General features: G+C 37.2%; 1 protein-coding gene across 1 annotated transcript in view; it reads left to right on the top strand.

The window, feature by feature from the left end:
- The window catches only part of LOC126249484 (dynein axonemal heavy chain 7-like), a 1,193,512-nt gene that overhangs the window by 1,036,954 nt on the left and 132,026 nt on the right, over nucleotides 1-24,532 (top strand). Inside the window, exon 49 of the mRNA XM_049951137.1 lies at nucleotides 19,318-19,469. Coding sequence (XP_049807094.1) covers nucleotides 19,318-19,469 — 152 coding nt within the window. The remainder of the gene's footprint in view (nucleotides 1-19,317; nucleotides 19,470-24,532) is intronic.

The raw sequence follows: 24,532 nt of genomic DNA, 5'->3' as shown, positions 1-24,532 counted from the left end.
GACTTTATCTAACTTTAACCTATCCATTTCCCTTTTTAAATTTTCTAACCTACCTGCCCGATTAAGGGATCTGACATTCCACGCTGCGATACGTAGAACGCCAATTTTCTTTCTCCTGATAACAACGTCCTCCTGAGTATTTCCTACCTGGAGATCTGAATGGGGGACTATTTTACCTCCGGAATATTTTACCCAAGAGGACACCATCATCATTTAACCATACAGTAAAGCTGCATGCCCTCGGGAAAAATTACAGCTGTAGTTTCCCCTTGATTTCAGCTGTTGGCAGTACCAGCACAGCAAGGCCGTTTTGTTTAATGTTACAAGGCCAGATCAGTCAATCATCCAGACTATTGCCCCTGCAACTACTGAAAAGGCTGCTGCCCCTCTTCAGGAACCACACCCACATGTTTGTCTGGCCTCTCAACATATACCCCTCTGTTGTGGTTGCACCTATGATACGGCTATCTGTATTGCTGAGGTGTGCAAGCCTCCCCATCAATGGCAAGGTCCATGGTTCATTGGGGGGGGGGGGTATCAGTTATCAGTTAGCCATTATACTATTTGTCTGAACTTATGTAGTATGAGTATTTGTAAAATAAATATTTAATCTGTTAGCAGTGAACCACAAGCAAGCTTGTGCCTTTGTTATCCTGGATGTGTCTTGTAGCAATGTATGTGGGCCCATTATCAGTATATTTTAATCATCAGCCCACTTTTGAAGATTTCTCCAATGTTGCTAGTAAATTATTTATGCACATTAAGAACAGAAGTGCATTCAGTACTGAACTTTGAGACACCATATTTAGTGTTTCCTCATACCATATTTATTTTTATTTCCATGGCATTATTTCTTGACACAGCCCTCTCTTTTCCAAGATTGAGGTATGTCTCCATTCATGCATACCTTCAACTCCACAATATTCTAGTTCCTTTAGTAACATATTTTTACTTTTGCTATCAGAGACCCCCGCTAGGGCATAAACCTACCAAAGTGAGCTAGTGAGATCTTTCCCTGAAAAGGATTCTCTACAGAAGCCAAACTGGGAAGTTATTGAAAAGCTATTGTTAATAAATAGTTCCGTATTCAGTTGTTTTAATCTTTCAGAAAATATACCTTTGCTTCAGAGGAAGATTAAGTCAAAAGAGAGATTAGATTATGAGATAAAATTACTAGCCAGTTCTCACTATAGGTGTGTCCCTCTCATTCTAAGGTCTGAGCGACATACCTTTTCTTTTTAACCTTCACCAACAAATCCCTCTCTCCTTCTGTAAGAAGAAACAATAGCTCTGGAAGCTAGGATAGCTCTGTCTTTTTTAGTTTTGTGACAGCATTAACCACAATAAAAACAATGTATATACTGAGAGAAGAGGAAAAAGGTGCAGTAATTTATTGAAAAATTTAACAGGAAATGTGTAATAAACACAATTTGATAGCTGCCAACCAATTGGAAGAACATAGAGAGCTGAGATTAAAGGCTAAAAAAGCCAAAGATATCACTAGTCTCTTTGACTGATTGAAGTTTAGTTCTCTAATTTCACTGTCACACTTTTATAATTGTCTGACAGCAGTACTAAATATTATGCCTCCTGAAAGTAAGTTACAACCAGAAATTCTGTCTCATAATTTATTATAAAATATAACCTGACTCACTGATTGATTACAAAGGGTAGTTGCAGTAAGCTTTCCACCATACCGAATTTCTGTTGCTCTGTCCACACTTACAAAATGCCCAATCCAGGCTATTTGCATCTCAACTGAGAGTCAGCTTTACTGCCAAAACTAGTAACCCATGCATTCATTAAAATCTCACATAACTTAAGTTACAAATTAGTGGTCTGTAGTGAGTCGACACCATATTAGAGTTAACGTATCAAACTACAGCATGTGACGAAGCAAGTCAGCATAATTTTACTTCCCCTCTTGTTTTGCCATCTGCCTTCTTAAAATTCATTTTTTCACTTCTAACTAATTAGCATTAACATACATGAGTATGATATAATCTGCATTTTCATAAAAAAGAAAGTTTGGCCCTTAGTCTTGAGGAATATAACACCAGAACTAATTTTTTGCTTCGTTTTATGTATGTAATTGATTTTCTAATTTAATTTGACTGTGCCTAGCTAGTATCTTTAGTTATAGGGTGAAATCAGTAACTCTTCAATAACTTAAATTCTATTGTTGACATATAAACAAATATAAATACAGTACTAATTATAAATAGTTGAAGGAACAACTAATAGTATTCTTAAAGTATTTATTTGGCTCTATTGCAAAACATGTTAGCAAAGCCAGCCCTTAATTAATTCCAAAGTAATTAACAGTTTTGTCAAAAGTATTGTTTGCATAATCATATATGTTAGTTTCATCATTTAAACAAATAATTTGGCTGAACCTTGTAGCATAAGAAACTATTAAAGGGAATGAATTTTTTGATGTATTCAGTTAATTTAATGAGTAGAGTTATAATTGTAATTTCTGTAAATTTAACTTTCAACAATGTGTAGGTTCAGTACCTATTATTGTGAGGATATACATGGGCCCAATTTTTGGTCGCAAGACAGTCAGTCCATAGCCGAGTTTCTGGCAAGAAACCTGTGTTGATTAGAAGAACAACAATGCCTCAACTTAACTGTGAAAGAAGTGTCATACAATTAGGCCATGTGTTAAAGCAATGACAGTGTCTCCAGAATGAGATTTTCACTCTGCAGTGGAGTGTGCACTGATATGAAACTTCCTGGTAGATTAAAACTGGTAGGAGACGAGGTACTGGCAGAAGTAAAGCTGTGAGTACCGGGCGTGAGTCGTGCTTCGGTAGCTCAGTTGGTAGAGCACTTGCCCGTGAAAGGCAAAGGTCCCGAGTTCAAGTCCCGGTCGGGCACACAGTTTTAATCTACCAGGAAGTTTCAATGACAGTGTCTGTTCCGTATGTACATTTCTATTCTTCAAGAACTGTCAACTTTGTGGTTAGATTTATACTGCTCATAGATGTTCAATAGTAAACTATTGTAGCAGTATGTGGAGGCTTGCCTGCAAACTATTAATGAGGTGTGTGGAAAGTTAAAACAACAGTGCACTGGCAATATATAACTGTGTAATATTGGGGGTTTGTGAACAGTGAATGTAAAATACTGCAAAACGCAACTGTGGACCTGTTGGCTACATTATTTAAAGTAGTCAGTGTTGTACTTCCACACCCCTTTCTTCAGCCAGTATCACAAAGCAGTACATCAACACCGAGGACAGAAAACAAAGAAATAAAGAATGGAAACTGTCACAAGCACTTCACTAGAATCTGAGTAAGAAAGCAAGCACACCTACAAAAATCTGAAAATCTGATTCTGAGTCAGATGTGGATGACATTGCATGAACTTTACTTAAAACACAAATATTCACATCTGCATACAGAAACTGTGCTCCACTAAGTGATGTGTGCTGAAAATAGTCACAATGTTGCTGCTATGAATATCACATAATGTGGCTGTTCTCAAGACAACACAAGTGACTTTTGCTTAAACATGCATATGACACTGCATTGTAAAATACCCTGGAAACATCTTATAAACAATGTGTTTATAGAATTGCACAGTTGTGCTTGTCGTTTTCATGCTTCATAAAGTATTACGGGTTCACCAGTACTATTATAAATAAACAGAGAATGTGATTCTTCAGTATATACACAGCAAAGAATACAACACAAACTCATTGAAATATAGGCCTATATTTGCATATAAATCAAATTTCAAACAGCTTCCATGTGTTTTAATTTTTTTTCTTGGGCACTGCCACTTTCAGCTGATCTGTTTCCATTATTCACATGAGCAGAAATAAATTTATTTCTGTGCTGTAAATATTTTAAATTAAACATTGCATGAATGGTAACATAGTGAAAGTGTTCAAGGATAGTGTTGCCTATATGTATCTGTTTCCTGGTGTGGGTATAAGTTCAATTAATAAATCTGTAATAATAAATTAGTGAAATTATACTCAAACCTTAAGCCTCATCAACTCAAGAGATTTCCTTCACATAGTGTGCATCAGTAACCTCCTTATGATGTACTTCTGCCTCTGTGTGACCAAATATGTAAATGAAATAAGTAAAGTAAAACAGACATGAAAAAACTTTTACAACTGGTATTTTACTGAACTGCTTTCTTTGTTTAACATTAACAACTACCAACTGCCCTGTACCCTCAGCTGTGATCACTTATGAAATCAATTTTACATATTATTAAAAACAATAATTTGTTTAATTTGTAATGGAGAAAAACATGTTCGGATTTATTTGTACATGACAGTATGCTCAGATGAGAGCATAAACATATTTTTCATATAAATTTCTCTAAAATACACAGTTTTCAAAAAGTTAAATTTGATAAAATATGAACTGTAAACAATCAGTTCTAAAAAAATATAGTTTTCATCTGAACAACAAAATTATTTCTTTCACTAATATTTACCCATGTTCTTACTCAAGAATTACATTTCTTAATTCAACACATTACTTTGTAGTTTATGTTATATATTACAAAACATACATGATATTTCTAAGCCAAATTCTGGAATTTTCAAATCAGTAATTTTATGTGCAAAGAGCTGCACTACAGAGTTGAGTTAATATTCCTTTAGATTCGACAAATTTGTTATAAATGATTATAAACTCATAAAACATTATTACAGATTACTAAAGTTTGTGGTTTTTTGGATGGCATGATTTGTTTAGCATCAGTAGGCATTTATTCTACTATTATTCCAAACAATATTAAATAATGAATAATAAATGTGAAATGTGGTCATAAGATTGTTCAATACTCAATACTGTGTATCCACAAGTACATTAAAAACTATCCATCACACACTTCAATATGAGATTCAAGATTGTTATAGTACACACACACCCAGAATTTTATACAAAATATTTGTGCTTGAGATACTGCCAGAATGTGCATGTAACAGAAAAAAAAACAATTTTACTTGTCAGAATTGTGTTGACACAAGGTGAACTGAGTAACCACAGCCTTTATTGGTTAAAGGTCTCCCCTTAAAGAGTGATAGTCTGCATTTTCTTTTCCAAAGAAACCTAATTGTTTAACTGCATGAGTTATGTATGAAATACAGGAACATAAAATAATTTAATAAGTTTTCATCTTCTTTATTGTTTCTTGTTTCATGTCTCTTGGGATTAGTCGTCTACCTTAACCTTCTTTGCTGGAATTCTTGCTTAAAGACAATGCCATATGTCTCTTTTTTCCTATGAATTAGTGTGGAATGAAACCCAGGGCATAAAAGATACAGTATGCATAACAAAACAATGAATGTTGAGCGGCTAAATCATACAATCTGTCTTTAAACAGCTATGGTGCCTTTCTGCTGGTGCGTCTGTGTTAATAGTTACAAATACATGAATTTCATGGAGTAAATTAACTGAATTCCTTTATATCTTCTTCATTTCAGCAACTGCAGATTTCATGATCTGAAGTATTTATGCTATCATGTAAAATTCTATCAAGGGTAGTAGGTTATATTCTGCTGATAATAAACATTGTCTATGATCAATATGTAATATAGCTCATGATAAGTGGTGATCAGAAGTTACATTTTTCATGAATAAGTTAATTAACAGATAACGCAGCTAAGTGTGCTGAGTCCTTGTTTTAAGCAGAAATAATTAATGTTTTACATTATATCATACACTTGAAATGCTAAACTGTAGATCTAACTTTTGCAGTTCATAAATGACAAAAATTCCTGTAGCATTAAGTGTTGTAATTCTTTTTTTAAGGGTTCAGTTTGTGTTACAATGCATGAAAATTATGGATGTTGCTGTAGGGTAGTCATACAGGAAATATGTATAGATTTTGGGTTGGAATTCTGTTGGGGGGTTGTAGAGGGCAACTGAATCAGGAACCCAGTAAGGATCTCCCATGGAACTATAGGCTCTGTGAAAAAGACAAGAGAATTGCTGGACAGGTGACAAAGATTTGTGCCCTTTAGGGTGAATTAGACTGCATGAGATTTGAACTAGGTGGATCGAAGGAGGAAAAAGACTCTTGGTACTGGGTAAAGGTAAATGTAATGGGTAACAGAGGACCAGCTTTTTAGCTCTGATATTTGCATTTGAGCTTACCATAAATAATATGTTTTATGTATTATCTGAGGTAGGAGGAGGTGGGTCTCATTCAGCTGTAGATGACAATTAGGTGCAGCAAACTTCTAGTGAAGAAACTAAATGTTGGTTGGTAGCAAAAGAGAGTAGGAAGAAATAGTCTTGCTGACAGGTAGTAGTCATGGAAGAGGCATAAGCCAGACAGACCAGGAAAAGTTAGGAACACAATATCTGATCAGTATAGTCATGAAGCTAATTGCTAGCATTAGCCAGGTGACAGAGGATATAGGGAATTTGTGTAAATATTTTGATAATGAGGATCAGGTGATCATATTAGATAGAGGTGGGAACTGCATGGCTAAAGACAGAAATAACAGAATTAATTATGAGTGACCTCAATGAAACAGGAGTAGTAACTTCTCACATAGATATGAGTTTTGTGTAGGACCTACAGTGCCATGACCAGCCTTGGGTTAAAACTGCAGTTAGCCATGTGAAAACTTAGTTGAGTATGTTGATATTGACTGGAATGAAATCTCATAAGGGTGCAGTGCCTGTTGTTACAGTTGGGATATGATATACACTCAGTACAGCCTACACCTGTTAAAAGAGGGAGAGATAGGGTGGCTCAGTTTCTTGCAGAAAATGTACAAAGGGACACCATGATACAAAACAAGATACCTGGAGTCACTAGCATCATAGGGGTAGCTTACAATCAGGATTTAGGCACCATGCTGTGAAACAATTTAAAATAAAGAGCACTGTAAAATGTTTAAGAGTGCGAAAAAAGTAATGTTAGCCTATTTCATCAGCATATTGTAGGAGTAGTAATAAGGTAGAAGAGCTTCTTGTCTATTTGTGAAATTTAGAGGTCTCTGAAAAGGTAGGCATCCTATGTCTATTAGAGCACCACTTAACTAGAGGGCTAGGAAAGTTAAATATAAAAGATTTCACCATAGCATCTTACTCATGTAGCTGTAACATGAGAAAAGGAGGAGTTGCTATATATATATTAAGACAGAACACAAGTTCAAAAACATTGAGACCAATAGATTTTTTAGTGGTCACTGATACTGAAAAATAATTTACTGTAGATTGTAACTGTATATAGATCCCCACTGAGAAATTTGAATTGTTTATAAGGAATATGGATTCTTTAGTATGCTGTCTGTCAGAAAGCAGCAAGCAGTCAAAAGGCTCTGGTGATTTCAATGTAGATTTTCTAAAGGATTCTGATAGACAAAATTATCTCTATCCCTATTTGGTCCCTATAATTAGATCTGAGTAATTAACTTTCCAACATGGGTGAATAAAGACAATAGGACCCTAACTGATGTTTTCTTTGATGAAGCTCAAAGCAAGAAAATGACTGTATACCCATTAACAAATCCTCTCTCTCATCGTAGCACACAGCTAATTAAGATGAATAACTTAGTGCCTTGTAGTATAGACACCCCTCAGAGGAAATCAGAATAATTAATAACTCCACGACAAATGTTTTAAAGTATGTTTTAAAAGAGATAACCTGGGATGAAATTTATAATGCATCAAATATTGACAAAAAATTTAATCTATTCTGTGAAAATTTGATATCATTATTTGAAAACTGTTTTCCACATAAGCTTTTCAGAAAAGATGTCAAAATATGAAATATGGCATAATTTATAATTTCCTTATAATTAAGTCACCATTAGTGCAGCACAGTCCATTACAAAAATCTTATGAACCAAAAGTAATGTCTGTCAGCATGTAATGCCATATAATAGACAAAAGCATTAAATATTACAGTATGGCATCAGTTCTAGTTCAATATAATCTGAAGTATCAAATAACCATAATTTATTCGCAGTGCAGCATAAAACTTACCACAAAGCATAATATAGCAAAAATAGAAAGATCGTAAAGCAAATGAAACAAAGAAAAAAGTCTTCCAGTTCTCCTTTTGAGACAAATTTGTGTACATCACTGTTGTTTCTCTGTCACATATTAATCTATCTGGCAGGTTTTTGACCCCCTTAATTTGTGTATTCTGTGATTCCTTCTCCATTACAACCCCATAATTATACATAACTTTATTTGTATGTTTTACTGCAAGTCTCTCATTGAAATATATCTCAAAATAAAATTGTGTAACTTTTGAACAGACAAACATATCTGTACTTTCACATACACTAGCAACTTTTTCCCATAATGAAACTGACAACTCAAAATTAAGAATTTTCTCATCAGAAAGGAAAAACATTTCACAGGAAACATAATAATTTGCTACATTATCAAAAAGTACTTTTGAACTAACTCCTCCCACACAGGCCATGAAAGCCAAAGGTACCAACTGGCCACCATGTCATCCTCAGCTCACAGGCATCACTGGATGTGGATATGGAGAGGCATATGGTCAGCACACCGCTCTCCCGGCCTTAGGTCAATTTCCGAGACTGGAGCTGCTACTTCTCAATCAAGTAGCTCCTCAGTTTGCCTCACAAGGGCTGAGTGCATCCCGCTTGCCAACAGCGCTTGGCAGACCGGATGGTCACCCATCCAAATGCTAGCCAGCCCAGCAGCATTTAACTTCGGTAGTCTGACGGGAAACAGTGTTACAGCTGCGGCAAGGCCATTGGCTACTTTTGAACTACTTTTAAACTAACTACAAAATTCGTTCTGATACTTTTCCCACCAGTCAAACAGTAATTTTTTTATAAAGTTCAGATATTTTCTCCCAAACAGTTTCTTTATATCCCACAAATTTTGAATAATGTTGGCAAACCATATTCTTTTGACAGTTTAAATACAATACTTTCACTTTCCTCTGACAAATACTCATCTTTCAAAACAAGACAATATTTTTGTTCATCAACATCATCTGCTTCATTCAAAACATCCATTTCTACATAATCGTTATGTGAAATAATTGCATTGTCATCACTGTTATTTGCATCAGGAACATCAAGGTTGTTAACATTAAGTTTGGTGTCAATGCACAACTAAAATGATGCCACAGCAGGTCACAGATGTCTGTTATGGCAGTGGTGCCACATGATGCTGTTTCCTCATGCCCCTTGCAAAATTCTAGATGCGCAGCTTACAATATTGCATCAACTGAGATTATTCAAAAAGACATTGGTGTTGTCATTCAGGTTATGCCATTTGAACTGAGCCTAGAATCCAATAAGAGCTGGTGATTGTCATCCCTCCAATATTTAGATCACATCCTCAAAATTGCCATTTTTCATATTCTTATGTGATGTGTTAGATGCTGTTCACAATGCCCTTAAATCTCATTTGAGAGATGGTATTTTCATTCATCACACATCAGTTAACTATGACAAAATATGAAAATTATTCTATACCGAATTTTGGAATTATGCTTCTTTTAAATACACTAAAAGACATTGTAATATAGTTAATTTCTTCACTAATAGCTACACTCAATCTGAAATTATACTATTACTAGAATCCTTATAACGTCCTTTCTCAAAACCTCTGGGCAAGTCTTTAAGAGCACTGAAGATGCCATTATACTAGATGCCAATATACTGCCCGCATTGCATTAATTTTCATCATTTGAAAAATTATGTAAGCTGCTGTGCAGTTAGAAACCACCTATCTCTAGTTATTTAAATAATACTTGCTTACTCACATACAAATCTCATCCATGCACCATAAATAAAAACACATACTTTCACTACACGAATTAACCATTATGCACTCATGAACGTTTTATATACCAAATTTTTACTTCCAGACACTGTAGCTCAACAAACTATAGTCAAAATGATGCATTTTGCAAATATCATTAATGCAGAGCATCAGTGAAACCACATATCTTCATAATAAGCAGAAAAAAATGTTAAAAACACCAAATATAATAGCTTAGGAAGCCTTGACATCAAGATGGTGGCTGCTTGTTTTGCTTGTAATGCTAATCATTGGAGGGGGAAGGAAAGTGTCAACAAAATGTTTGAGTGACTTTAGCTTTTGTGACATGGCTACAAGTGATGTCATTCAATTGTGCCCACAGGAATAATAGACCAATACACATAACATCAGTTTGCTGCAGAATTCCTGAACATATTCTCAGTTTGAATAATATAAATTTATTTGAGCCAGAAAGCCTTTTGCCCACAAATCACCACACATTTAGAAAGCATTACTTGCATGGAACTCAGCTTGCCCTTTTCTCACCTGATATCCTGCAAACTAGCGATGAAGGGCACCAGGTAGATTTCATAATCCTATATTTCCAAAAAGTGTTTCACATCATGCCACACTGCAGACTGTTAATGAAGGTCCAGGCATATGGAATAGATTCCCTAATATGTGAAGAGCATTAAGACTTCTTAAGTAATATGAAGGAGTATGTTGACCTGTTGACCTCAATGACAAATGTTCCTAAGAGGCAAGTGTATCATTAGGAGTGCCCCAGAGAAGTGTAATAAGACTGCTGTTGTTCCTCTGAAGAACAGGGCGAGCAGCAAACAGTGGGTGTTTGCTGATGATAATTGATGATAATGTGCTGTAAGAGAATGTGTTATTGTTGAGTGGCTGTAGGAAGATACAAGATGTCTTGGACAAAATTTCTACTTGATGTGATGAATGGCAGCTAGCTCTAAATATAGAAAAGTGTACGTTAGTGCAGATGAGTAGGAAAAGCAACCTAGTAATGTTTGAATACAGCATTATTACTGTATTACTTGACACAGATTGATCAAATATTTATGTGTAACATTGCAAAGCAACATGAAATGAAATGAGCATGTAGGGAGTGTAGTAGAAAAGGAAAATAGTTAACTTTGGTTTACTGGACAAATTTTAGGAAAGTGTGGTTCATCTGCAAAGTAGACTAAGTATGGAATGCTAGTGTGACCCATTCTTGAGTACTGCTTTATTATTTTGGGTCCTCACAAGGTAATATTAAAGGAAGACATCAAAGTAATTCAAAGGTGGGCTGCTAGATTTGTCACTGGTAGGTTTGATCATTGTGCAAGTGTCACAGAGATACTTCAGCATATGAAATGGGAAACCCTGGAGGAAAGGCAACATTATTTTTGAGGAACACTGCAGTGAAAATTTATAGAACTAGCATTTGAAGCTGACTTCAGAATGATTCCACTTCCACCAATGCATATTTTGCGTAAGGACCACTAACATTAGATAAGAAAAATTAGAGCTTGTATGGAGGCATATAGAGAGTCATTTTTCCCTTGCTCAATTTATCCCTTGCTCAATTTACCAGTTTAACAGGGGTGCAATGTACCCTCTCCCATGCACTGTAAGGTGACTGCATGGGATTGTCTCCAGATGCAACTCTGGTGATGCCATCTGAGTGACAACCAAATGGCGTCACTTTTGTTTAACTATGGAAATCTGGCTTTAAGGTCATTTGCTTGTGAATCCCCTACAAGAACTTGATTTTCTGTTTTTCACCTTAAATCAATGTTTAGTGTTTAATGAACAAAATAGTAGTTAAAAGAACTGAATTGGACACTGGGGAATCTTTCTCAATGTGTGACCGCACCCATGTTTCTGCTGTTTTCACATGTCAAAAGTTGTCATTAGAGTACCATTGAGGAAAGACATACTATACAACTTTTTTTTAGTTGACTGCATTCTTAGAAGATACACTTTGTGGTGTTCTTACGTTTCCCTTGCATATCTTTGGTTTTCAAGAGTTGTTTTGCTTATAAACTTTTGTGCAGTTTGAGTTAATACTATTTTGTCATTAGCACATGTTATTGTGGCCCCTAAAACGGGTTATAGGACTGGAGAACATAAGTTTTATGGCAACTGGTTTATGTTACCAAGAGCTAGACACTGCCTAAGTACATTTACAAACCAACTGGATGTTAGGTCAACACCATCAAGGGCCTCAAGAGGGAAGCTCAAATATTTAGAGACCCAGAGTGATACTTCTAATAGAACTGATCAAGGGCCATTGCAGGAAGCAGGAAATCATGAAGGATGTACTCAAAATGTTCGGACACCAGACTTGGAGGAAAATGTGATTAGCGCCATGTTAGTAGCAGGCAGTTGGGCTGCCAGTTCAGGGTAATCCACATGACTGTATGGAACATTCTTAATAACAATTGTTAATACCCTTATCACTTATAGCATTTACAGAGCTTACTAGCATCAGACTTTCCACATGAGGACCACTTTTGTCACTAGTTTCTTCACTAGGCAACCATGATACCACGATTTGTGTCATCTATCATATTTACATATGAGGCCACCTTTATGCAGAGTGGTATCTTCAACTTTCATAACAATATGATGTGGGATAGTATGCAGAACTCCCATAGTACATTACCAGGGAATCATCAGCATTGGTGCATCCAGGATGTGTGGGCTGGGATAATCGTCAGCTGTATCTTGCGACCAGTCTTCCGTCCAAGTCACCTAGCAGGCCAGAACTATCAGTGTTTCTTGCAGGTGACTTTGGCTCCCCTTCTGGAAAAAGTTCCATTGATGATTTGAAGGATTATGTAGCTGTTACATGGCAGTGTTCCAGCCCCATTTGTCGTTAACATCTGGACGCATCTCAATAGGGCCTTCCCTGGTCGATGGATCAGAAGAGGGGGTCCAGTTGTGTGGCTTGCTCTTTCACTGGATCACAACCCATGCAATTTCTGGTTATGGGCCATCTCAAAAGTATTGTGTATGCAGAGCCCATTCCAGATGTGGAAACATTGGAGCATCGTACTGATGCTGCCTTTGACATTGTTAAGATGCAGCCTGGCCTATGTGAATGTGTGAAACAGAACAAGTTATGGCAGATACAAGCATGTATTGAGGCGCACGGAAGCCATTTTCAACTTATACTGTAACTGTGGTTGTATGGTACAGCCTGTATTGGATCGCAGTCTCTGTAACTATGTATAATGAGATAAAAGGATCTCGGACCTTGCATCCGAATCTGCCATTTCAACATTGAGGGCATAAGCAGAGCAAAATGTCAAATATTGCAGAGAATTTTACACGATAACGACATTGACCTGGTAGCCATACAGGAAACTCATGCTGAAAATAGAGTCCAACTTGAAGCTAGAGGAAGGATACTGGGATATGATCTACTTGGAGCCACGTATGACAGACACTATGGCATTGCGACATATGTGCGTGGGGACATAGAGGACGCCTTTCTAGTTGAAGCCTTCATTGCAAATGATATCCATGAAGTTGTCATCAAAATAGGAGAAGTTACAGTAACTAACATCTATAAACCTCCTGCTACTACATGGGCAGCTGAAGTAATAAAGATCCACCCACACCCAAGTGTATATGTTGGGGACTATAATAGTCACCATGAAATGTGGAAATATAGTACGGATGATAGCAATGGAGACATGCTGGTCGATTGGTCCGAGGAACAAAACACATATCTGGTCTCTGATGCCAAGGACCGAGGGACATTCAGATCAGCCGCATGGAACTGCGACTACAACCCGGATCTGTGCTTTATTTCAAGGGATACAAACGATAAACCACTGACAGCCTCTAGAAGGGTCCTGATGGACTTCCCTCATAGCCAGCACCACCCTGTGCTTATTAATATTGGTATATCCATCCCGATAATAAGGTCTTACCCTCGACCAAGGTGGAATTTTACAAAATCTGACTGGACAAAATTCTCTGTACAACTTGATTATACCTTGAGCTGGATCCCTCCAACCAGCAAGAGCTATGAGAGGTTTGTGGGAGTGGTCATTAGCTCTGCGAAAACAGCGATCCCAAGGGGGTACCGCAAAAAATACATTCCCGGTTGGACAGGGATATGCGATGACCTGTACGCGGAGTTCATCAAGAATGGGGACCGGGAAAAAGCGGATGAACTATTATACAACATCGACTTTATTAGATGGCAAAAATGGGAGAATACTGTTGAAAATCTAGACTTTTCAAAGTCAAGCCAACAAGCCTGGTCCCTACTGCGTAAACTTGGAGGTGCAAATCCACCTGAACATAGAAAGGACGAAATATCTCCCAACAAGGTTGCATCCCGCATAGTCTCTGCGTCTAGAGCCCCACCAAATAGAAAGCACACAACAAAACTGAAGAAAGACTTAAAAACATTAAAAAGGACCCGTGCAATGGACTCAGAATATTCATCAGATATTCGCATCGAGGAGGTTACCAACGACCTGAAGAAGGTTAAATCAGGCAAAGCTCCGGGTTTCGATGGTATCCACCCTGAGTTCCTCATACATGTCGGAGCCTACACAAAACAATGGCTGGCTAAGTTCTTTACGGACATTCTCCAAGTGGGTAACATTCCTCCCTCACTTAAACGAGCAAAGATCATTGCAGTCCTGAAACCTGGTAAACCAGGCAATAGACCAGAGAGTTACCACCCCATTGCCCTTCTCAGTATAGTCTATAAATTACTGGAAAGACTGCTCCTCAACAGAATAGGCCAGACTATACTCAAACAAATCCCTATCGAACAAGCAGGATTCTGTCCATATCGGTGCTGTACAGATCAAGTCCTATCACTGACAACATATATAGAGGTGGGGTTCCAGAAGAAACACAAAGTAGCTGCAGCTTTATAGACCTAACAGCAGCCTGATACAGTTTGGAAACAGGGGCTCATGTGCAAATTAATCTGTGCCATCCCCTGCAAGAAGATAACCGACCTCATTGATGATATGTTGTCAAATAGAACCTTCCAAGTAATAATGGGGAATGAGAGAAGTAAACAGATGATACTCAATAATGGACTCCCACAAGGCTCTGTTCTTGTGCCCCTCCTTTTCAGTCTTTACATCGCTGACATGCCTGCAACCAGATCGCGCAAATTTGGTTATGCTGACGACTGGGCTCTAGCAACAGCCCACAGAAATATAGAAACTGCCGAAGATATCCTTACGAGTGACCTAGGGATTCTCAGCGAGTACTTTAGAAAATGGAGGCTACAACCTAGTGCTACAAAGACGGAAGTATCTGCCTTCCATTTGAACAACAAAATGGCCAACAGAGAACTACATGTCTATCTAGATGGGAAATTACTAAATCACAACAAACACCCAAAGTACCTTGGGGTTACCGTAGATAGGACACTAACATTCAAAGAACACCTGACGAAAACTGCAGCAAAACTTAAAACACGCAACAACATATTGCAGAAGCTCTGTGGCACCACTTGGGGCTCCACAGCATCTACCTTAAGAACATCCGCACTTGGCTTGGCGTATCCAGTGGCAGAATACTGTGCCCCAGTGCGGCTCAACAACAAACACACACACATGGTAGATAGCCAACTTAATGCAACAATGCGTATTATATCAGGCACAATCAGGCCAACTCCTACAGTGTGGCTGCCCGTTCTCAGTAACATAGCCCCTCCTAACCTGCGCCATGAATACGCTCTGGTTAGAGAATTTCAAAAAATCATGGCCAACCCTCAATTACAAATCCATGAAGATACTCACAACATCCAAGGAAACTGACTCCGGTCCAGGCATCCTCCACTAAAGACCACACAGGCTCTGCACCAAACCAACTTTAAAATAAATGACCGATGGAAAGAGGAATGGGAGAGCAGAACAGCAGTAAACTGCCATAGCTCTGTGGCACCACTTGGGGCTTCATAAAGTAGCTGCAGCTTTATAGACCTAACAGCAGCCTATGATACAGTTTGGAAACAGGGGCTCATGTACAAATTTATCTGTGCCGTCCCCTGCAAGAAGATAACCAACCTTCATCATACATCACACTCTTTTCCATTGCTTACTTCAGAGACGAAGCACTCTCTTGCCTGTCATGAAGTTATGAGTGTACTTCTCAAATCTGAAATAGTTATTCTATGGTTTGAGAGCTAATGAGTAACATCTATGTCAGATGCCCATTCATTATTCTTTAGTAAACCAAAAGGATTTGATTGTCCTTGCAAAGTTTGGTCAACTCTTAATCGCATTAGAACCAACTGTGGGAGATGCGCCGACTCCTTACACAGATGGGGTAAACTTCCTTTGGCCACTTGCGACTGTGGCGCTGAGAGACAGTCGGTCAAACACATCGTGCAGGAATGCCCACTAAGGGCATACGAGGGTGACCCACAGGATTTCCTAATGGCGACCCAAGAGGCAATCGACTATTTATTATCTAAGCTGGACATCTGCTTTTGATTGCTCTTCTGTGAGTGTAAATTTACAATTGGAGGTGTGCTTATATACAAACTGTTATTTATTGCTCTGTTTTACATATGTGATTTTTTTTTAAATCGTGTTGTTTCTGTAATTTTTACTGTGATGTTATGGGCCATACGCTAAATAAATAAATAAATAAATGAGATAAAATGGTCTCTAGCACAAATTTCCAACATAAGTTCACTAAATATTTGTTGTTCTGTATCCTCTCATTAATCAATCCCCAGAGTTTGTGCAGGGTAGAAAAAATCACCCCATATATCTATATAGCTGATTTTATTGGACATAATTAAGTTTTTTTTATTGCTGTATGAGAATGAAAATGTTAAAACTGTTGACAGTGGACATGGATTATGAGTTGGCATTCTCACACATTACTTTTTGAATTATCAGATAATATGAAAGAGTAAAGCAGACAAACTATAGAAGATCTCTGGAATTGGATACAGTAATTAAAGAAATATGTATGTCATACTAACTGGACTCAGTGTTGTGGACCATATTGTTTTCTGTCTTACATAATGTAATTTCTCACACATTTGCACACATTTTCAAGCCTCCATCGCTAAAATGCTTCACAAAATGTGCACCACAATTCTCTTCTGACCTTAAAGGATTCTCAAAAGTTCCTCTGATTCCATTTCAGAATTGAACCCAGAAATTCAGAACAGAAACAGGATCTGGTTGCTTCCTTCGCATTCATGGCAGTATTTTGTCAAACATTCAATCTCCATCACGTTTCCATATTCTAGGCATGTTGCTGCAACAACACCTTTCACTGTTAGCTGAAAACACTTCTGCCACATCCCAGTGAATGTTTCAGCACTGTCAGTGTCACCTTCATCATACATCACACTCTTTTCCATTGCTTACTTCACAGACAAAGCACTCACTTGCCTGTCATGAAGTTACTGAGTGTACTTCTCAAATCTGAAATAGCTATTCTATGGTTTGAGAGCTAATGAGTAACATCTATGTCAGATGCCCATTCATTATTGACTTGTGCTACTATTATGCCCATCCTATAAGTGAAAATACATGTTCTGACAACTGCAACACTCAATAATATTAGTGTGCAGGTACTGTCAAGTAATACATGTAATCTAAATTAACAGAGCTTTTTAACTGAACTGTAATGTGATCCACAAGTACTGAGAACTATCAGTATTATGAAATTGAGCCATTATTAGACTCACAGCTCATGTGATGGGCTCACTTATCTGAACCACTGGAGTGTAATTACCTTTAACTGGAACTGCACTAAGTGAGAACTGTGATATTTTTGTATAAATAGAAACACTGTTTTTGTGTCACATTAGAACATTCAGATTCACCACTTGTATAAGTGTGTTAACAATCTGTTCATAGAGTAAAATCTGGTCGCTGTGCTTGACAACTAAACTTTGCAAGGAATAAAGGTGTGTGATAATTAAATCTAAATGTTGTTGGGTACACTTTTAAATGACCACCATTCCACATTTTGTAAACTTTCATCTTTGAGGTGATCCAGTTTGGTGTTATTGAGGAGAGACTATGAAATCCCGGTCAGTTTCATCACACAGTGTATATACTGTCCATTATAGAAACCCTGTTGCCATTGTTCTTGAAACATGCTGGATCCTTTATCAATTTCACAGAAGGTATCTTTCTTTTGAAATGAAAAAAGTCTGCCACCCCTTAGCTGATAAGTTCTTCATTTATTCCATGCAGTTTACTACCATTACAAGACTCTTATAGCTGCACTTTATGGAACAGCTTTCTTTGTGTAACTCTAACAACTATCAATTGCCCTGCAGTCTCAATAACAATTAATTATGTAGAACCTCAACAATGTAGTCAATTTAGGTACTACTGCAAAGAGAATTTTATATATTTTACAATGTAGAAAAACTAGAACAAATTGGTTTATACATGATAATACACTCAGGGGAAAACATAAACATACTCTTCATATATAGTTTTCTAAAATACCCAGATTTCCAAAGTTAAATTTCATAACATAGTTCTAAAAATTTAGCTTCCTATATTATTATCTCAATTACCAACATTTAATATAATCTCACTTGAGAAATACATATTTTACTTTAGCAAATTACTTCATAATTTATATTATACCTTTATAAGCAGTCAATATTTGTGTGCTAATATTCTGGAACTTCAAAAAGATAATGACATATGAAAATAACTGCAATTCAAAATTTCATTAATATTCCTTTAGATTTGACAACTTTGTTTTAACTGCTTACAAACTCAAAAATACATTATTACAAATAGTTAAAGTTTGTGTTTTTGTTGATGAAACAGTGTGTTTAACATTAGTAGGTCTATAATCTACAATTCTTCCGTACTACATTAAATACGAATAATAAATGTAGAGTGTGGTTCGAAGATAGTGGAATACTCGATACCATGTATTGAGTAATAGATCAAAAGCTGTGGCTCACATACTGCAACATGAGATTACAATAGTAATCTCTATGTCTGCATCATTTGATATGTGCATATCCTCCGTAACCAGTATTTCATGATTTAAAATTTTCATTCTCCTCCCTGCTCCCTCAGCAACTGATGTTTGGTTACTCATTTTCTAATTCCCAATTTAAGAAATATCAAACTCTATACATGTATGCCTCCTAAGTTTATTCTGCCCTGGACAGACTGCCTTAGAATCTGGGCTACAACAAGTCAGTACACTCATCTGTCTCCACTCATGACAGATCTGCCTCTCAGTTAGGCTAAGCTTCACCTTTTAGATACCTCTCCTTTTACACGAACTGCTTACCTTCTAGGAGCATCATATCTGTCAACTTTAACACTTACCACTGATCATATTCTTCAAACTCATAACTAGTTTCAGAACAGACGTAAGTTTACATTTTGGAAGTAATGGTTTTAGGGCATAATGACAACAATATGTTGTAATAAAATCTGTTGAGACTGAAATATGGAACTAAAAGTCCTACAGTAACATTTAAATAATCAAAATGTTAAAATAAACATTAGGTATCTTTTCAATGTAAGGTCTCCTAACATTTTAGACCCAAAATCTTGTATTGCATTTGCAGGATTTTCAGAAAGTGTGGAAACAAGGCAAGAGGAATGGAAAATATATATTAACCACTTGCAGCCACAGACTGAGAAGTTACCAGAACCTTGGGAAACAAAGCTCTCTCACTTTCAAAAATTAATTGTGTTAAAAATATTCCATCCAAGCCAGGTCAGTCCATGAAACAAGTCACTTACACATAAGATGATTTTTGGATTTCTTGTAAGTTTGAAAGTATCACATTCTACAGCAAAAAAATAACAATTAAAAAATTAAGTTGAATAAATGACTCCTATGAAATCAAATAGAAAATTCGTAGTTTTTCATCAGTAAAAATCATAAATATATTGATGATTCTGAAACTTATAAGTCCAAAGGGAAGACAATTAACTGATGTTCATAACTAAAACATGAAATAATAATTTTAAAAAAATAATTTTTAGTCAAACTCAAAATGTATTTGACCTGCTCAAAATGTGATACAGTTGGGCATAGCATAAGAAATGTCATTACACAGTGTAACTGCCCTGGTAGGCAAGAAAGAGTGTCTGCATTTGAATGCTTGGCCGTTACACAATTTTATATTGATAATTGGAAAGAAACAATGACAAATGCAGCAACTTTTGTGCCGTGTGCAGACAGCTTTGAAGGGCTGCACAATGAGATGAGTGGCCTGTGGTCCACACCAAGTAAAATTTTGTTCCATACCGGTATTGGTAATAACATATAAGATAACAAGAGCTTCCTTCTCAACCTGTGAATAGGTGCAGTGTACTTTGGTTAGAAGTTTGGATGAAGAGGCAAATGGTCTGCTCAACAATTCAACTTTGTGTGATTGAACAGTGCCAACCCTGTAAGACAGTGTGTCAACTGCCAGCATGACTGGCTTAGCGGGATCAAAACATACAAAACAGCAATCATTCATCTGAAATGCAGATTTCCACCCACTAGTCCACCCAAGCAGAACATTCATTCACTGAAGATGATGCAGTTGAGTTGCAATTTGCAATGTGTTTGGAATGAACTGAGTGTAATACATCAGGTTACCCAATACAGCCTGGAATTCAGTGATGATCTGAGGAGCTGGGGGATCCTGGATGGCAGTTATGTGTGACTGCAAAGGGTAGATACCCTGCTGTTGATAATATGTCCTAAATATTCAGTCTCAGTCTGGAAGGAAGAGTTCTTGGCTTTATTACACTTTAACCCAGCATCAAAGGGTACTTGAACAATTTCCTGAGACTGGAAAGATGTTCTTTGGGAGAACAACCCAAAACTACCATTTCATCCAAACAGTTCAAAGAAGGAACTGTAGCAGTCAACTGCAATAATTAACACTGAAAAATAGCAAATGCTGATGCAGTGAAGAAGGCCATCTGCAAAAACTTAAATAACTCATTTGGTTGTTAATCACAAAACTTGTTGGGACTGTTCATCCAAAGAAAGCTGCAAAAAAAGCATCACAAATATCAGTCTTGGAAAAGAAGAGATCTTCACCAAGCTTGTTCATGTGTTCCTCAGGCCATAGCAAGGCAAAAACACCAGTCACAGTGTGTGGAATTATATTTGCCTTGAAATCTGCACATAAGGATAATTTGACTGGCTGCTACAGAGGAAATCACACCATTGTCCTGCCAGGTTATGGGTTCCTGTGCCATTTTATCTTTGATAGCGTGGGGAATGGGTCACACTCAGCAAAACCATGTCTGTGCATTGTCTTTCATGGTAATGTGACCTTCAAAATTGTTAGCTTTGTGTACATCATCTTGAAAAAGTCACTAAACTCAGCACAAAGTTGAGCTAAAGTTCAGGTACCCTGTATGTAGCTACAGAGGGTTCACAGAGTGATCATCGTCTTGTATGTGCAAACCAAACAGATCAAAAGATACACACCAAAAATATTTTCACTTTCACGTCAGCACAACACTGTGAATGAGACCATTTTTGTAATGTTATGAAATGTGACTGGTAGGCTGCAAGTACCTAGTACAAGGATGTCATGTCCACTGCAAGCAGAAAGAGTTGTGAGTTACATAGCTTGGTATTGCCTAACAGTTCATATGTGCTACTATTGAAAAGAGTCATGGGTGATAAACAATTTAACATCCTGGCACTGAATGGAAGAAGTGTGTTACCTCTTTGCTGTTGCACTTGACTTGCAGCAATCAACACTAGAATCACTATCTGGCTTTGAAAAAATTGCATTTACATCAATTGACTGAGACATTGCAAAACATGCAGAGTGCTTGTTTTGCTTGTGGTTCTGCAAAGAGATTGAAAGTGAACATGCTTGCCACAATGGTAGAGCTTAGCATCATGACAGGCGCATGTCTGCCACTTCCATACTGCCTAGAACACTGATTTTGTTTATGATGCTGCATGTCTCAGTATGTGAATACAGTGAAACCTCTATATAACGTTTTTCAAGGGACCACAAATTCTGAACACTGTATAGAGGAAAACACTATAAAGAGGAAGGCTTCCAAATAATAATTACAGGGCATTACTGAAGATAGGGATACCACTAATCAGCTTTGACAAATGGTGCCATAGATGACATTTTAAATTTTCACAATACCATAATATGATATTCATTGCAAATGATAAATGTATCAAATGACTAGTTTTTTGTAATTAAAACATGGGGCCCAGTAGGTGGATGGGTGAAAGTAAATGGATCAGTTTGTACTGTAAAAAGTTATAACAGATTCTTAAGATATGACATCATTGTCCAAAGCTGACAGGTGGTATCCCATTCTTCAGTTGACCCACTTATAGAATATGAACCAAATTTTGTTTATGATATACTGCACATATTACATAAAACACAGTAAGTAGTACAGATTAAAAAAGAATTAGTTACAAAAAATTACTTTAATAATTAAATTATGAAATGGAACTTAAAGTTGAACAAAACTCTAGGAACCTATGCAATCTGAAAATCACATACCTATGATTTTTTAAAATATTCAAGCAAGCATGTTTGTTTTCTATTTCTCCTTGACTGTATGGCAATCATTTATTGCTCGTTCTGTCCTCAAGTCTATGGGCCATCATATATCTCCTGAATGTTTCAAAGGCTTCAGCTGCCTTAGAATATGAGGGCACAGGGTCATCTACCTTGTCACTGTCACTTTCACTACCACTATTATTCTCCAAGCTTCTCTCTGCAGTCAGATGCTCAATACTTTGTACTCCTGTGGTTGCCACGTTGTCATCCACAGCCACAAAGTCCTCAAAAGTGACAGAATCACTGCCTATTAATTCCTGAAACTCTTGCAAATCACTTGCAACATCTTCCACAGGAGCTGCCATCTCATTCTCACAGAATCCGATTTTGTGAAACAGTTTTTAATAGCTTCAGCACTGACTTCCCTCCATGAGTACATAATTAAATTCATTGCCTGTAAAATATTCAGCTTCAGTTGTGAGCTCTGCTGGCTTCCTGGTTTTCCTTTGGTCCATCAAATTCAAGGCCTTTTTTTTTACAAGGGCTGTCCTATATTTAACCTTAAGGATGTGTACTATTCCCAAGTCCAAAGGTTGCAGGTGGCTGGTGCAGTTGGGTGGCAGGAAAATTACTTTCACATTTCTCAGAAAGGATACGTCTGGTGGATGTGCCGCACATCTATCCACAAACAGCAGCACTTTTCTTGCAGCACTCCCCATTATGGCATCAAATTCTCTGAGAAAACGTAAAAATATATCACTCGTCATCCATGCTTGGCATTGTTTGTATATTTGCATGGAAACATGGAAATGTTTTTGAAGCACCTCGGAGGTTTTGGCTTCCTGATAACCAAAGGTGTCAGTTTTTCACTGTCATCGGCATTTGTACACAACAAAATGGTAAGACGTTTCTTGCTCTTCTTACCGCCATGGCAATTTTCCCCACAAAAAGTAAATGTCTCATCCAGCATTAAATTGAAAAACATGCCGGTTTCGTCAGTGTTATAAATGTCATGCAGTTTGTAGCCATGTATCAGATTAGGGAGAGTCTGCATCCACTGAGTTACATGTTGGTTCGTCTACACTTTTACTTTCTCCACATTCCGCTTTGTATACAACACCATGATGCTGTCAAAATTTATTAATCCATCCATTGGATGCTGTAAAATTTTCCATTCCTAACTGCAGTGATATTTGAAGCACCTTCTCCTTCAGAATAGTTAAGTTTATAGGAATGTTTGCAGTGCATGCTTGCTGAAACCAAGTTAATAAAACTTCCTCCATTTCATTGTAAGTCGATGGTTTCACATGCATACGTTTTGAATTTCCACAATTCTCAAACCCTTCCATTATCGACGATCTGTTTCCATAGTAGTGTTGAGTGTTGAAGGGACCAGTTCAAATTGCTTAGCTAGCTCCACATGACTCACACAAGGAGATGCCTCCACTTTTTTAATAACAGAAAACTTCTCTTCCAGAGAAATGTTCTTCCACTTTTCACTCATGTACACTGATGAAAGCTTTTTTTTCTTTTTTTTTTTAAAAAAAAAAAAGGTTATATCGAAGACACACTCTCACTAGACACACAAACTGTTTGCTGCTCAGCTCACACAACACGCTATGAATCCAAAGCATTGACTGAAATGGCACCAAAAAGATTGCAAGCAGAATGTGTGTCACATGCCGTGACCGGGTTCTGCCACTGACCTGTGAAATACACTGAGCGCGGGCTTTCTTGTGAATCCACAGAACAGAAAACTGTGTGTCTACATCCAGTCACTTAAACGTTATAAAGAGGTGAATAATTGACAAGGGTTCCAAAAATATGAGCATTACATGGAGGAAATTGTAATATAGAGGAAACTCAGTAAAGAGGAAAATTTAACATTGTTTATATGGGCTTTTAGTCGGGACCAAAAAAAATAGATGTAATATAGAGGAAAACATTATATGGAGGAACGTTATAAAGAGGTTTCACTGTAACGGGCCCGACATCATTACCATTACATTAAATGTAACAACCATGACTCTGAATGGCACAGACAAGAGCAGAAACAAAGTCTACCACTGCACTATCATATGAGTTCTGATACTTCACTAATTCAAAAACATGTTGCAAGCTTGGATCAGGATACCTAAGAATCTGTTCATGTATGCCAAGATCTGACACATTTTGAGTAATAGCATCTAACAGTTTTTGCAAGGGTTGATCATGATCAAACACACAAAAAATAACAATTCTACACATAATAGAGTTCAACCACTAAGCTATGCCAGAACAAAGT

This window comes from Schistocerca nitens, chromosome 3 (genome assembly GCF_023898315.1).
Source record: "Schistocerca nitens isolate TAMUIC-IGC-003100 chromosome 3, iqSchNite1.1, whole genome shotgun sequence".
Taxonomy (NCBI): Eukaryota; Metazoa; Arthropoda; class Insecta; order Orthoptera; family Acrididae; genus Schistocerca; species Schistocerca nitens.
This window is presented reverse-complemented; position numbering and strand designations above follow the sequence as displayed.